Source organism: Arachis hypogaea, chromosome 20, assembly GCF_003086295.3.
Source record: "Arachis hypogaea cultivar Tifrunner chromosome 20, arahy.Tifrunner.gnm2.J5K5, whole genome shotgun sequence".
Lineage (NCBI taxonomy): Eukaryota > Viridiplantae > Streptophyta > Magnoliopsida > Fabales > Fabaceae > Arachis > Arachis hypogaea.
The window spans coordinates 272,003-286,202 of NC_092055.1; the positions used below are offsets into that span (position 1 = coordinate 272,003).

Consider the following 14,200-nt stretch of genomic DNA (forward strand, 5'->3'; position numbering starts at 1 on the left):
AAACTAACCAAAACAGAGACAAGGACTATTGTTAAGTCCTGTGGCTCTGGAGAAAGATTGCTCCTGTCAATCAATTCTTAATCTCTTCAAGAGCATGGCAAACTTGCAAAAATAAATTGATGATCTCTCCAAATTGAAGAACAATATCACAGGTATCCACCTGGTATTGAACTTTTCCTTCTAAGTTTGCCAAACTTAAAAGAAAACAAGACCCTCAGAGTGGCATGCAGACCACTAAAGGAGCTTTTATCCTTCAACTATAAAAGTTGGATCCTCAATACCATGTTCCCCATTTGCATCACCAAGGTGATGACAAAAATGACAGGACATGATACATGAGGCGTTTGCATTCAAGACCCACATATAATTAGTAAAAATTCCATATTACAAATAGTAACCAGATATGCTGCTACCCCTTTGTAACACTCAATACTTCATGAGTATTAGATCACAGTACTTCTGCAATCTGAACTGTAATGGAAGGCAACCAAAATTGCCAAGCTTGGTAAGCTCACATATTAAAGCATTTTGAGCAAAAGAAGAGGGGGAAATTGCTGGAGAATGAAAATATAGAAACTCCACCATGGTTGTACGGGTGATACAAATAAAAAAAGCCAGAGAACCAGAGTGTGAATGAGTGAAAGATAAAGCTGGGCAGAACTGTAAAAGCATTAGGCTTTCCCAGTGGATGGTGTTTAAGGAAGGTAGGCTTATTTGCAACCTTACTACCACAAGTGGAGAGATTATTTCCAGCATTCGAACTCGTGATTACCACATCACAAGTCATCACCCGTACCATTGAGGTGAAGACTTAACCTCCAGCTAAAATACTAACGTTATTTTCAAAGCAAATTATTCACGCATACAAAGCAATTCATATTATGGTAACTCCATAATATGTGGAAACTCAAAATCCTCACGCACAAAGAAACTACAATTCAGGAGCCTCAATGAAGTTCATCTCAATTCTCAAGTAGCACTGTTGCCAACTTCAAAAATACCAACCTCATGAACATGAAATAGAAGACAGAAGAATCAAGAATAATGACCACCTGTAAACATTTAACATAAACATGTAATATGAATGGAAGAAAGACTATAGACAACAAAAATAACTCCCGATGCAAAAGAATTTCAAAGGGAAAGGCTTACCGCGAGGGAGTGAAAGGATAAAACTCATTTAACACTATCTCAGTCAGTGATGGCTATATACTGAAAAGTTCAACACAAAAAGAAAAGGTTTGTCTAAATTACAATTTGCCATGAGCTTTCCACCTCCTGGACAGACTGTCATATCTGTCCCTCGCAGTCCTACTATCTCTATAGAATGCATCCTTCAACTTTGCCATTGTGGACTCATATATCATGATCTTCCTATCCAGCATGTCTTCTGCTGACCTTTTCACCTCCGAGAGCCGGCCCAGCTGACAAAGACCAAGTAGCACCTCATTGGCAGCATCACTGAGCGGCTTAATATGATTCTCAACCATGTAAGTCCAAATCGATTGCGCTGCCTCAGGATCATCACGATCAAAGAACATTGCAATGGCCGAGGTACAGTTGGTACTGGTGGGCGGGCACTCGTTCTTCACCATCTCGTTGAAGAACCTCTCGGCCACATGAACCTTCTTGTTCCTCACCAAACACTCAAAAACAATGTTATAAGTGAGGGAGTCAGGGAAAACACCCTGAAAGGCCATCTGATCGAGCAGGCGAAAGGCGTGATCTATCTGATTGTTATTGCAAAGCAAGCCAATGACAGCATTGTACATTACTAAGTTAGGGACTACCAAGGCACTCTCAAGCATGACATCCCACAAAATAACAGCATTAGCGGCATCGTTTTGCTTGATGATAATATCAAGAGCATTGGTAAAGAATTTCAAACCTGGGAAGCAGTCATGGTCCTTCATCACCTTCAAGAACTTGACAGCCTCATCAACCTGCAATGCACGAACCAATGTCATCAAGAAAGCATCGTAGGCAGCCATGTTCTTCCTATCCCAACCAATTCTAACCACCATCTCGCCGAACGTGCTCTTGGCCTTGGCGGCATTTCCTTCCTTCTCCCAGCCCTCCAGCAAAATGGCGAAAGTATCCCCGTCGGGAGGAATCTTGCCCTTGATCTTGTGGAAGAAGTCCAATGCGACGGTTGTCTGATTATCCTCGCGGCAGATGGCGCTGAGGAGGGAATTGACGGCAACAACGTCGGGCTGAATGCCGTACCTGTCCATAACATCGAAGCTCATAAAGGCTTCATTGAACCTGCCAGCAGTGCAGTAGCTCTCGAAAACGGAGACAAAGGTGGGCAATGCCAGCTGCTTTTGCTGCTTCATGGACCTGATGGCGTCCCACATGTACTCAAACACCCCGTTCTTCCCCAACAGGTCCACCATCAAGTTCCAGGCGTGGCCCGAGTGCTTTTGAAGCTGCCCGGCCCACCGGAAGAACTTCACGGCCGACGACGGCACGCTGTAGCACAGCCCGAGGACCTCGTGGACCTCATCGTGGGAAGGCCGGATCCCGCAGTTAGTTAGGGCAGTTTCGATGTCGTTAGGAGGGGTTCGCGTCAGCAGCTCGCACAGTTTTCTCGCATTTGGGGACACGTGCACCGCGTCCCGGTGTGATGGGAATTGGTTCGGTCGTTGGGGTTTCGGAATCTTCGCTTCTTGTTGCTGTTTGTTGGAGGCAGTGCTTCTTCTGGGGTTTGACGCCAATGCCTCCATGATTGGGTTTGATTTTGGGTTTTGAGATAAACCCCAACTCGAGAGAGGATCACAGATTTCTTAGATTGAATTGGAGAAACCAATATCGAATGTTTGAATGTTTGAATTGAGATAATTTCGGGTCTCTGTAGACTGGCAGAGGCGGAAGCACAGAAGGCTGGCGACGACGATTGCGGCCAGTCCAAACTCGCCGGTAACTGGGAACACTGCAAAATAAGCACAACTTTTTTCTGTTTCCGTTTCCTTTTCTTTTTCTTTTTTTATATCAAATTTATAAAATACGAGAATTTTCGTTTTGAAAACTAGAGAAAATGAGAAAGAGCTTTTGATCGGGGGAGATTTAAATTTTTAAGAATTTGAAAATATATTTAAATTTTTTACTTTCTCAAAATCTAATACACTGATTCTATGTTTATTTGGATTTAGTAGACTAAATGAAAAAATTAAATATGATTTTCGTTGTACTGATTTGATTGATATATAGATGCATTTATGTATAAGTATGAGAATTTTTAAAATAGGACAAATTAAACTTAGAAATCGATATGTTCAGATTTTGAAAAAGTCAGAATTTAAATGTATTTTTTAATCTTCAAGAATATAAATATCTACGGACAAAAAAATCAAAGACCTATTTATCATTTTCTCTAAAAACTATTATATGGCGCTTTAGTTACTTTGTCCTAATTAATTTTCTATGTTCTAACAAAGTAAAAGGTTAAATATATTTATTATTTTAATATTTTGTTTATATATCTTTTATTTTTAATTAATCACCATTTGAACCATATTTTGATCATGACTAAAGAAGGCTCTACTAGAATTTTTAAATAGAAAAAAAATTTGGTGCAACGCAATACTAAAAAAGTTAGAATTAGATCTAACGTTAACTTAAATCAACCAAATAAAGACGTGGAGATTGCTACTCCATGTGTTGAGAAGAATCAACCAACCAATATAAATATGGTCATCAAACAAATATATGTACTGATAATCTGATGGAGAAGACAGTAAATCAGGAGACCGAAAGTGAAGAAAAATAAATAGACTCTCGAGACCAAACCTCCACTGAAAAAAATAACCAAAATGAAAAGAACTAAGAAATTGGAAGTGATCCTTGAGGAAATGAAGCTCCTCCTGATTTTGGGCCTTGGATATTGGTTGAACGCCATATTAGGCGAAAAAATATCCTAAATAATTAAGGAAAGATCGGAGGTATGATTGATCAAGATCTTCCTATAAATCAGGAAAGAGATGATGAGGGAGATATGGCCATTAATGCTAACGGCTCGCGATTCAATACCTTGCACGAGGAAAAAACAGACATGACGTCTAAGAATTCCATGTCATCGTGGCCTTGAATATGTCTAATGGGCTTGGTCCTGAAAAGCCCATGTTGTGAACAATAAAAGTTAATCTACTCAAAAAAATATTACAGATTGGGGCCGGTAAAAACTCACAAAGTAGTAAAAAAGGCCTTCATAACAAAGCTGGTGCCCACAGTGCTGACAAAGGAGTGAAACCCACCTCTAATAGCAAGGTTCCACCTCCTTCTCTTGAAGGTTCTAAGATCCCTATTCTTATGACTCCAAAGAAGAAATCTCCAAAAGCAAAAGACATGGAAGGGTAGTGATAAATTATATATGACATCTTCAAAAGGAACAATATGAAGCTTATGATGCTATGAAGCAAGTATTTTCTGGTCAGGAAAGTTTTGCAGTAAGGAATAATCATTTAATGTTAAATGCAAGTTCTTCTGGCTTTCAGCTGACTCTCGTGACGGATCATGATGCCAGAAAATACCTTGAAAGACCTACGGATGTGATTATGCTTGATTCTAGTGACAAGAAAGTAAAAAGAGTGATAATTTCCTGGGTAAGCAACACGACAAGTCGGGGCCTCATGCCCAGGTTTGATTTAGTCGTTGGTGACTTTTTTCCTTTTAGTTTGTTATCATGAATGTTATTGTTGGAATTGCCGGGGTGCTAATAGCAAAACTTTCCACTCTCTCATCAAAGACCCCAGAAAGGAATATGATGCTAATTTCAGGATTTTGCTAGAATCTCAAATTAGTGGGTGCATGGTTTACAGATCAAAAATAAAATTGGTTTTGATAGCTCCTTCATTGTCGAAGTCAATGGACGTTCTGGTGGTGTCTAGTGCCTTTGGGACTCTAGTACATAAAAAGTTGATGTCTTGGAGCAAAATTGCCAGTTAGTTCATCTCAAGGTTATTGGTGTTGATTTGATTCCTCGGCTCCTCTTTGTGGTATATGGAAGCCCCCAACGCATTAGTAGAGAGAATCTTTGGAACAAGCTGCGATCCCTGGATAGAAATATAAACCTTCCTTAGTGTTTATTAGGTAAATTTAATGCTATCTTTCATGACTATGAGTGTCAAAGGGATTTTGTGAATGCTACGCATAATGTGTGCTCTGACTTCCAAAGATACATCTCTGAATGCGAGCTGGTTGATATGGACTTTGTTTGTTGGTCGTTCACTTGAAAAAGGGAGAACCTTGTCGAGAGATTAGATCGAGGCTCGAGTAATTTAAATTAGCAATTAACTTTCCTGGAAGGGATCTTGAAGCATTTGCCGAATTACTGCACTGACCATACTCCCATCTGCCTGCAACCTTATGCTACTTCTATACATAACAGGAATCGGCAAACTTTTCACTTTGTGGTGGCTTGGCTGTCACACCCGAATTTCAATAATTTGGTCATAAATTTTTGAGATGTCTCTTCCTCTTGGACTAGTAGTACTGTGAGTTTCAAGAATTCTCTTAGAGACTAGAATACTAATGTGTTTGGGGACATTTTCAAGAACAAAAGAACTATATTAAGAAGACTTCAAGGCATTGCTTTTAAATTGGCTACTAGCAATAATTATTTCCTTGAGAATCTTCAAAAACAGCCCTGAGGTGAATATAAAGAGGTGCTGGCCCATAAAGAACTTTTGTGGTACCAAAAATCTAGGTACAAGTGGATCGAGTTCGGAGATCGTAACATGAAATACTTTCACGGATCAACTATAGTTAGAAGAAGATGGAATAAATTATCTTCTCTTGTTGATGATGCAGGCAACCTGATCACAGAACCTAGTCTCTTGGAGGATCTAGCTAAAACTTTTTTTTATGGATCTTGATAAGGATACTTTGTCTGGAGCTCCTTTTGTCCTATATAATTGTTTTTCCAATCTTAACGCTGAGGAGATTAACCGTATTGGCAGCATGGTTACTAATTTAAAAATTAAGGAAACCACATTTAATATGGGGAGTCTTAAAGTGCCAGAGAGAGATGGCACTCAACCCATTTTTTATCAAAGCCAATAGGATTATGTTGGAATGGATTTGTGTTTTCTGGTGCAACATATTTTATTGGATCCAAGGAAGGTTGGAGAGATTAATAAAACCCTTATCACCCTGATTCCTAAAATTGACCATGTTACTAGCCCCAGACAAATGCGTCCTATTAGTCTTTGTAATATTTTTTATAAAGTGATTACCAAGATTCTTGCTAATCAATTGCGCAGGTTTATGAATAAGATTGTCCAGCCTACCGAATATAGTTTTGTCTCTGGCAGACATAGTTCTAATAATATCATTATTGTTCAAGAGGTGATTCATTCTATGAGAAATAAAAAAGCTCAAAAGATTGGATGGCTATTAAGATTAACCTTCAAAAGGCCTATAATAGGCTTAAGAAAAATTTTGTGGAAGACACCCTCAAAGACATCGGGTTCCCTACCCATACCATTAATCTCATTCTTCACTGCATTTCTAATGTTAGAATGAGAGTCTTATGAAATTGTGAGGATCTTGATGAATTCACTCCTGCGAGAGGTATTAGATAAGGAGACTCCATTTCTCCTTATATTTTTGTCCTTTGTATTGAAAGGCTCTCTCAGCTCATCAATGCGGCTGTCGGTCACGGGTTTTGGAAGCCCATCCATATAAAAAGAGATGGGTCGGAGTTATCTCATCTGTGCTTTGCAGATGACCTCATTCTTTTCTCAGAAGCTAGCCTTGATCAAGCAGAGGTCATTAATAAATGTCTTGCTGCGTTTTGTGCTGATAGGACATAGACACTGAAGGTTAAGCACTTGCTCAAATTCATATTCATCGTCGTTTGCTACTCCCTCAGCCATGACAATCTCTTCTTTTCCGACTCCGGCTCTACCCTCCTCCTCCCTCCTACCATCCTCTACTACAAATTTTTCTATCGTTGGAGTTAGCCATGGCCTTGTTTGCATCATAGTCGGCCACTACTATAACTCCCTCGTCATCTGCAACCCTTTTCTCTGTCGCTATGTTAGCTTTTTGCGATCCTGCCACTATTGCTTTCTCTACACTGCCATTATTGTTGTCTCTTTTGATTCTCTCAAGCAAGATTACAAGGTTGTCAGAATTTCTTGTTGCATGGTCGATGATTAAAAAATTATCAAATCAAAACAAGTTTTTTAACATTTAGTTCTTTGATTGAATTAGTCTTTATTAATTTTATAGCATTATTGTATTGCTTGTAGTATTTGCATTGGGGATAGAAAAGGAGTAAGAAAAATTAGGGTCTAAAAAAGGATAATTTAAAGATTTTAAGTAGTCTTTTAAGGTTTGGATAGTTTTGTCATATGGAGCATATCTTTCATGGGTACAATTTTAATTTCGTTTTTTTGTGAGTAAATTTATCAGTGTTAAAATTCTACCGATTTCTATAATTTCATTAAATTTGTAATTAAATTCTTATATTTATAGTTTTTAATTGACTTCTTACATCATTTTAAATTTTATAATTAAATTTTATTGTAAAACAATTTAGAATAAATTAAACATAATATTCTAAAAACAAAAAGATGTACAAATTTAAAAATTTAACTCTTAAATATGGGTGTTTTAAATTTGAAAAAGAATAGTCTCTATTAATTTTAACATTTTTAGTATAATAAAAATTTGATTATAAATTTCATAAAATTATAAAGACTGCTGGGAGGGACGGATCTACTTGTATTGGTGTGGGGTCAAGCGCCCCACTATAATTTAAAATTTTTTTGAGTAGTACATGATAATAATATTTATTTGCTCTCATTAAATTATTTACTTTGACTCCACAATAATATGTTACTCGACTTTTAGAATTTGATATCCAATTTGAGAACTTCATATTAAATGTGTATTATAATGATCTATTCTCAAATTTAAATGAGATTAGTGTTCTTTCTTAAAAATTAATTCGAAAAAATATTATTTATTGATATTTGTTTTTTTTAAATTAGTTTTAGTTTTCCTATAATAACTGCAGTAATTGAAAAAAAAAATTAAACTATAAATATCATCAATAACTAATTGTATGGAATGTGAATTTTTAAATTTTTTTTGGTGACTATGTGAATTTTTAAATGATCATTCAGTAACATATATATATAAAAAAAGAGATATTTCAATTATATTGTTAAAAAAAAATTATTCAATTTTTTTAAATCTAAAACTTAAAAAAAAAAATAGAATTCTAAATTATATGTTATTATTTAAATAAATATTTTAGTATTTTAATTTAATAACTAAACATTTTAAAGATTAATCATATTTAACAATAATAATAATAATAATAATAATAATAATAAATATTATTATTATTATTATTATATAAAATATAACCATTTATAAAAATACGTATTGAAATATAAAATATATATTAAAAAAAAGTTAAATAATATATATATTTATATATAAATACATAATAAATAATTTTTTTATTTATATATAACTTTTTTATAAAAATTATTAATATATTATATATATTTTACTTCATTATCAAAATTTTTTGAATGTCGCACTATAATTTAACACCTAAGATACAGAGAATGATACGCCAATATATAGCTACCACATTCTCCAACATGCCTATATCTTGCATAACCAATTTAACTCGACTAACTTCTCATCTTATTCTTAAGTTCATCCTATGTTGATTTGACACTTTTGTGTTAATTACTTGTTATAGTAACAACCAACGCAAATATATCTTTCATTCTTTTCTTCCCTTCAATATATACGCATTCATTATTCCTCGTAACCTGTAGAATTCAAGAAACCATAAATCAAAATACATCTATCATGATATATATCATGGACACATTAAGAATAGATATTCTACATCTGTATATCACAAAGAACTACTTATGCTTTCTCCTCATACCATAAATAAAATGCATCAAAAGCAAGGAATGTTTCAATAGGGCAAACTCTTGAGTTCGTTTCTCTATTCCAACTTGCTTCCCGGAAATGGTTAATTATTAAGGTACGGAAACCATTAGTGGGGAGATTAAGGAATATATATGTTAGTGGTAAAACCATGGGTATTATATTCTCCACAACCAAAACCATCTTTGCCCTTAAGTGGTCGACATTACCACTCCAACTCCACACTACATCAACGCAAAAGAGAAACAAATGAGTATTCCCTTCAATATATATGCAACTAATTAATTAAACTAAAGCCATAATAATGTCACGGTGGATCGATAATGGCCTATGAAGTACGAACACTTCGCTGAGTTGTCGTGTCCGCGTGTCGGACACATTTCGGATATGACACTCATCGATACTTGTTCGACACACGTGTCTGCTGTGTCCAACCGTATCTTAATAAAAAGTAAAAAATTATTCTCCAAACACGTTTGGACACACCTAAATACCATCACGTGTCAGCGTGTCCAATCTTATTCTTAACATATATTCTTGAAATAAATTTAGATATAGTATATATTACTATTTATTAAAACAAAAAATATTTTAAATACTTGATATAATTAAAATAAAACATTAACAATAATTACAAAAATTAATTTATATTTTAATATCAATAAAATATCAAAATATCATTACGATTTATCTAAAAAATAATTTATATTTTATATGTATGCGTATTCCTGTGTCTTATAAGATTTTAAAATTCGCGTGTCGACGTGTCTCGTATCGTGTTGTGTCCCGTGTCAGTGTCTGTGCATTATAGATAATGGCACTTGTCTGGTGAAATCATTTTTCCAAACAAGTTTGAGAATTCTTTTTTTCTTTTCTAAAAGAAATTATTTACTAATTAGCTCAAAATATAAAATATCATAAATAAACGTTTTTAATTAATAGAATATATAAAACTTTTAAATTTTAACATATTAAATACATTAATAATATATTTAAAAAAGAAAAAAAATTGTCAATCAACTAATAAGAATTGAATTTTAAACTTTTTAATCATATATATAAATTTTGATATTATATTATAAAATTATTTATTTAAAAAATTTAAACTATAAAAATATATAAATAATTAAATCGATTAGCTAAATCTAATAATACTATGTAGTTTATGATCATCTCATTATTATTATAATTGTTGATGTTGTTGAACTTGATGATCAAGTTGTTGTAGAAAATAGAAATAAGCATCACTCATGATGAATGCAAAACACATAAAAGTTCGTTGCAGCCTAGATAGTTGTTATCCTAACTAGCTATTGCTACTTTATTGCTTAATATTTATGCTGCTTTAGTAGATATTTTATTTTATTTTTTTAATAATTACATTATAAAAATAAAATTATCGGTGTTAAACACATTTTTAACCAATATACAAAGATTTTCAAGTGAGAGAGAGATTGAATTAATAAAAGTCAGTTTTGGTGTTTAATAATTCTAATTGTGCATACACTAAATTTAAAAGATTATTTTAATTTTTATTCTATTCTATAATAATAGAATAGAATTGATTAAATAGAAGTTGTAGAGACAAGCGAAATAAAAGAGTAACACGGCCACGATATATCATAATTTTATCATAAAATATAATGTGACCTCACTATATTTAATAGTAAAATTTTTATTATATTTAAAAATAATTACAAATACCAATTCTAAGAAACTCATCCTCTTATAATTCACTTAAGCTAACTAAAATTTAGTAACATCTAGTGCTAACTTAGTTTAGATAAGAAAAACCAATAACACTCTAATTCTAGTATATTTTCGAAACCATTACGCAAATAAAAAAAATAAATAATTTTTATGTGATAAATTCGATCTCTTTATTTTTTGTATCTCTTAATATAAGCTTAAACCGTAAATCTTAAACAATCAACTCTAAACTCTAAAATTTCAGTTTCGAGACTCAAAATTCCAGTTCTTTTAGTACCTCCAAAAAATAAGGATATAAGAGATTAAATTTTTTTTAAAAAATATTTTCATTAGTTTTTTAAACTCCAAATCTATCTTTCAATTTTTATATTTATCTTAAATTAAATATAATACTAAAATATAACACAGTGAACGAGGATAAACCAGGAGAGGGCGACGCGTTTCGCCCTACAGCTCCTGGTCATAGCCCTGGTGTCGGACATGAATCGCCACCGACCTATCATCGTCACCCGTAAACCCTTATATGGCCTTGAAAAATGTTGTGCTTTAATTTATTTTTATTTTGTATCCCTTCTTTAAATTTGTTGGTGATTATTGGGTTTTAGGGTTATTGAAACGATTATATTTTTGGTTTGTTTTGTGAGCATAAGAAGATAGTGGATTTAATTTCTATGCACCGGTACTTTATTTTGTAATATTGCTATAAACTTTATGTTCATTGATATTTATTAATTAGGTATTCTTACGTTGTTTGTTTTTTGCTTTTGAAATAATAAATATGAAAAATAAATTTTTATTTACGTGACAATATCTTATTAAATATTAAAAAAAATGGCAATGTAAGAAAGTTTACCATACATAGATATTGAGTTATAAAGGGAATAAATAAATGACTATTCTTCTTCTCAGCAGTGAGGAATATATAGTTTGGTAAATAATCGTAATCACGCGATTACGTTTAGTTTGATCTGGATTGTGTGTACGTATTATGGTAATTTGTATTAATTAATGGTAATCGTCTATTTCTTCTTCTTTTACTCTATATATATATATTGTCAAAAGTAGTAGTGTATGTGTGTGTATATAATATATAAATTACTTAGCTCATATTAATAAGCTTATGTCAACTCATATATACTCTCACATATATATGTCTCGTTATGACGTAAAAAAAAAAAAAAAAAAAAACCTCAAATACTTTGATTTCTTTGTCAAACTTTACTACTATTATTATTATTATTATTATTATTATTATTATTATTATTATTATTATTATTATTATTATTATTTGCCCTTCTTTTACTTACATGATTGTCATAAGTTTAAGATATAAATGATTATATATTTAAACCTTTTTTTTCGGATTTGAAGTATTATTATGTATAGAAGACATTTTTTTTAAAAAATTTATCTTAACTTAAATTTTGTTCTTTGAACGTAACAAGGATCAAGTTTTAACTTTTTTTTTTATGACAAAAGATTTTGATATTATTTATAAAATTATTTATCATAAAAATTTAAACCAATACAAAAAAAAAATATAAATAATTATATTATAATTTAGAGAATATCACATTTTCTGTTCTATAGCTAGGTAGTAGATGGTTCTACGTTCTTTTATGCACTTTTATATGACACTTAAGTTGGTGTAAATTAATGACGAAAGTATGACTGATAAACCCTAATATTATAATTTAAAGATCAGCAAAATAGAAATTTTATAGTGAGTCCATCGATCAGCGCAGCAATTGAAGTCAAATCACCAACATGCGAAAATGAAAGTAGGAATTATTTAAGCAACATGTAATTATTAATTAATAAGGAAGTGAAAACTCGGGTGAAATCGACTTTATGTGAAGTTGATATCTGAGAGTCGTTACATAAAAATTTAGTCAAATCAGTCAAATCATCTAACAGCTCTCAAGTATTAATTTCACGTGAAGTCGACTGCACCTGAGTTTCCACCTAATAAGGAGTTCCAAGATTGATGAGATGATATTTTGTTAATTTATAATACCGTAAAGATTGTTATTGCTCCATGGTTAGTGCCTCTACTAATAGATTACTACTCCAGATAACCCTTTTTTTCAATTTTATTCAAATAGATTGCCAGTGTACAGTGCTAAAAATGGGTCAACTTAAGACAAGCTTTTGTTAGTTATAACTGTAAAGTATTTTAATCGCATGCTCCAAGTGCTTCATTATGATTATTTTATATTGATGATCTTAGCCTTCTTTAACATAATTGATTGTGGATAAACATTATTTATTTAAGTAGTGGACCACGTTAAGGAATATCCTTGACATTACTTTGATCGTTCCATTGTTCAAAACTTGATCTTTATTATTATATTATTATTTTTTTCTTCGTTTTCTCTTGTTTATCATGGGAAAAATTTTAATTTTTTATAATCATTAAATTAAATCTAATAATGATCACTTTAAACAAAGCCTTGTAGAGTTGTAGTGTGCTTCTCGTCTAGAAGTTGAATATTTTTTCACGAGCCTAATAACACTACTTTTTTTTTAAGAAAATTAGAAAACCCAATCCAATCTTCAATTGATCCAAGCCCAACACATGGAGTTTTAGGTTTTCTTCCATATTTGTGAGTCATGGTCTAGGCCTAGGGGGTGGCAAAGCGGGCCGCCCCGCCCCAATCCGTCCCGCCTGCTTAGACCCGCCCCATAAACAGGGCAGGCTGGCCTGCTCCGCCAACAAAGATGGATTCAAAATGCTAGCCCGTCCCATTTTATGGCGGATTGGTGGGTCGGTGAGCTAGCCCGCTTGACTCTTTTTTTTTTTTGAAAAATAAAATTCATTAAAATTAACCAAAAAATAATAATTAAAAAATCAAATACAAATAAAAAATAATTAAATTATAATATATTTTTTCACTATATTTTTTTTAATTTTTAACTTCAATAAAATTATTCAAAATAATATTTGTCAATAGAATCATTTTTGTTTTAAAAAATAAGTCACATAATTTAAGCAAATATACGAATTTATAAAATAAAATAAATAAAGTTAATAACTAAAAAAAGAATAAAAACAAAAACAAAAAAAAAAGTGTTTGAAAATTTTATAATAGCCACTCTTTTATTTAATAAAAAAAAGAAAAATAAAAATCTTCGCCTCGGTGGATCGATCCGCCTAATTTGGTGGTGCGAGTTTAGCAAATTTTTTTAATATAAAAGATTCCAAATTCTAACCCGACCCGCCTTTTTAAACGGATTCGACCCGTTTTACCACCCATATCATGGTCTGTATTAGTGAGGATAAGTTGCACCTGTGCCAACAAGAAAGGTTCACACCTTATTATTTACGTCTACGCTAGCTTCTTGCTTCAAAATTCGATTATATTGGTGAATTAAGTTTCTAATTATATTTGGAAGATAAATAAAATCCTCATGATATCTACTAGTAACAATTATTGGTGGATTAAGCTTCTAATTATTTGTATCATTAGACAAACAAGTTCTAATTAGAAGGTATTTAGTATTTACTGAGAATCTATTTGTGTTACTAAAATACAGTGTTTCGAACAATTACTAAACAATGTCA

The 14,200-nt window shown here is 32.4% G+C and overlaps 1 protein-coding gene across 1 annotated transcript; it reads right to left on the bottom strand.

The window, feature by feature from the left end:
• Positions 1–1,035: 1,035 nt before the first annotated feature.
• LOC112783775 (pentatricopeptide repeat-containing protein At5g15010, mitochondrial) lies at positions 1,036–3,031 on the bottom strand. Its single transcript, XM_025826843.3, has one exon. The coding sequence runs from the start codon at positions 2,724–2,726 to the stop codon at positions 1,251–1,253; it is 1,476 nt and encodes a 491-aa protein (XP_025682628.1). The 5' UTR covers positions 2,727–3,031; the 3' UTR covers positions 1,036–1,250.
• Positions 3,032–14,200: the final 11,169 nt, after the last annotated feature.

Bases quoted from the DNA above. Each gene is read 5' to 3' on its own strand.
- LOC112783775 (XM_025826843.3), bottom strand. From the start codon at position 2,726: ATGGAGGCATTGGCGTCAAACCCCAGAAGAAGCACTGCCTCCAACAAA.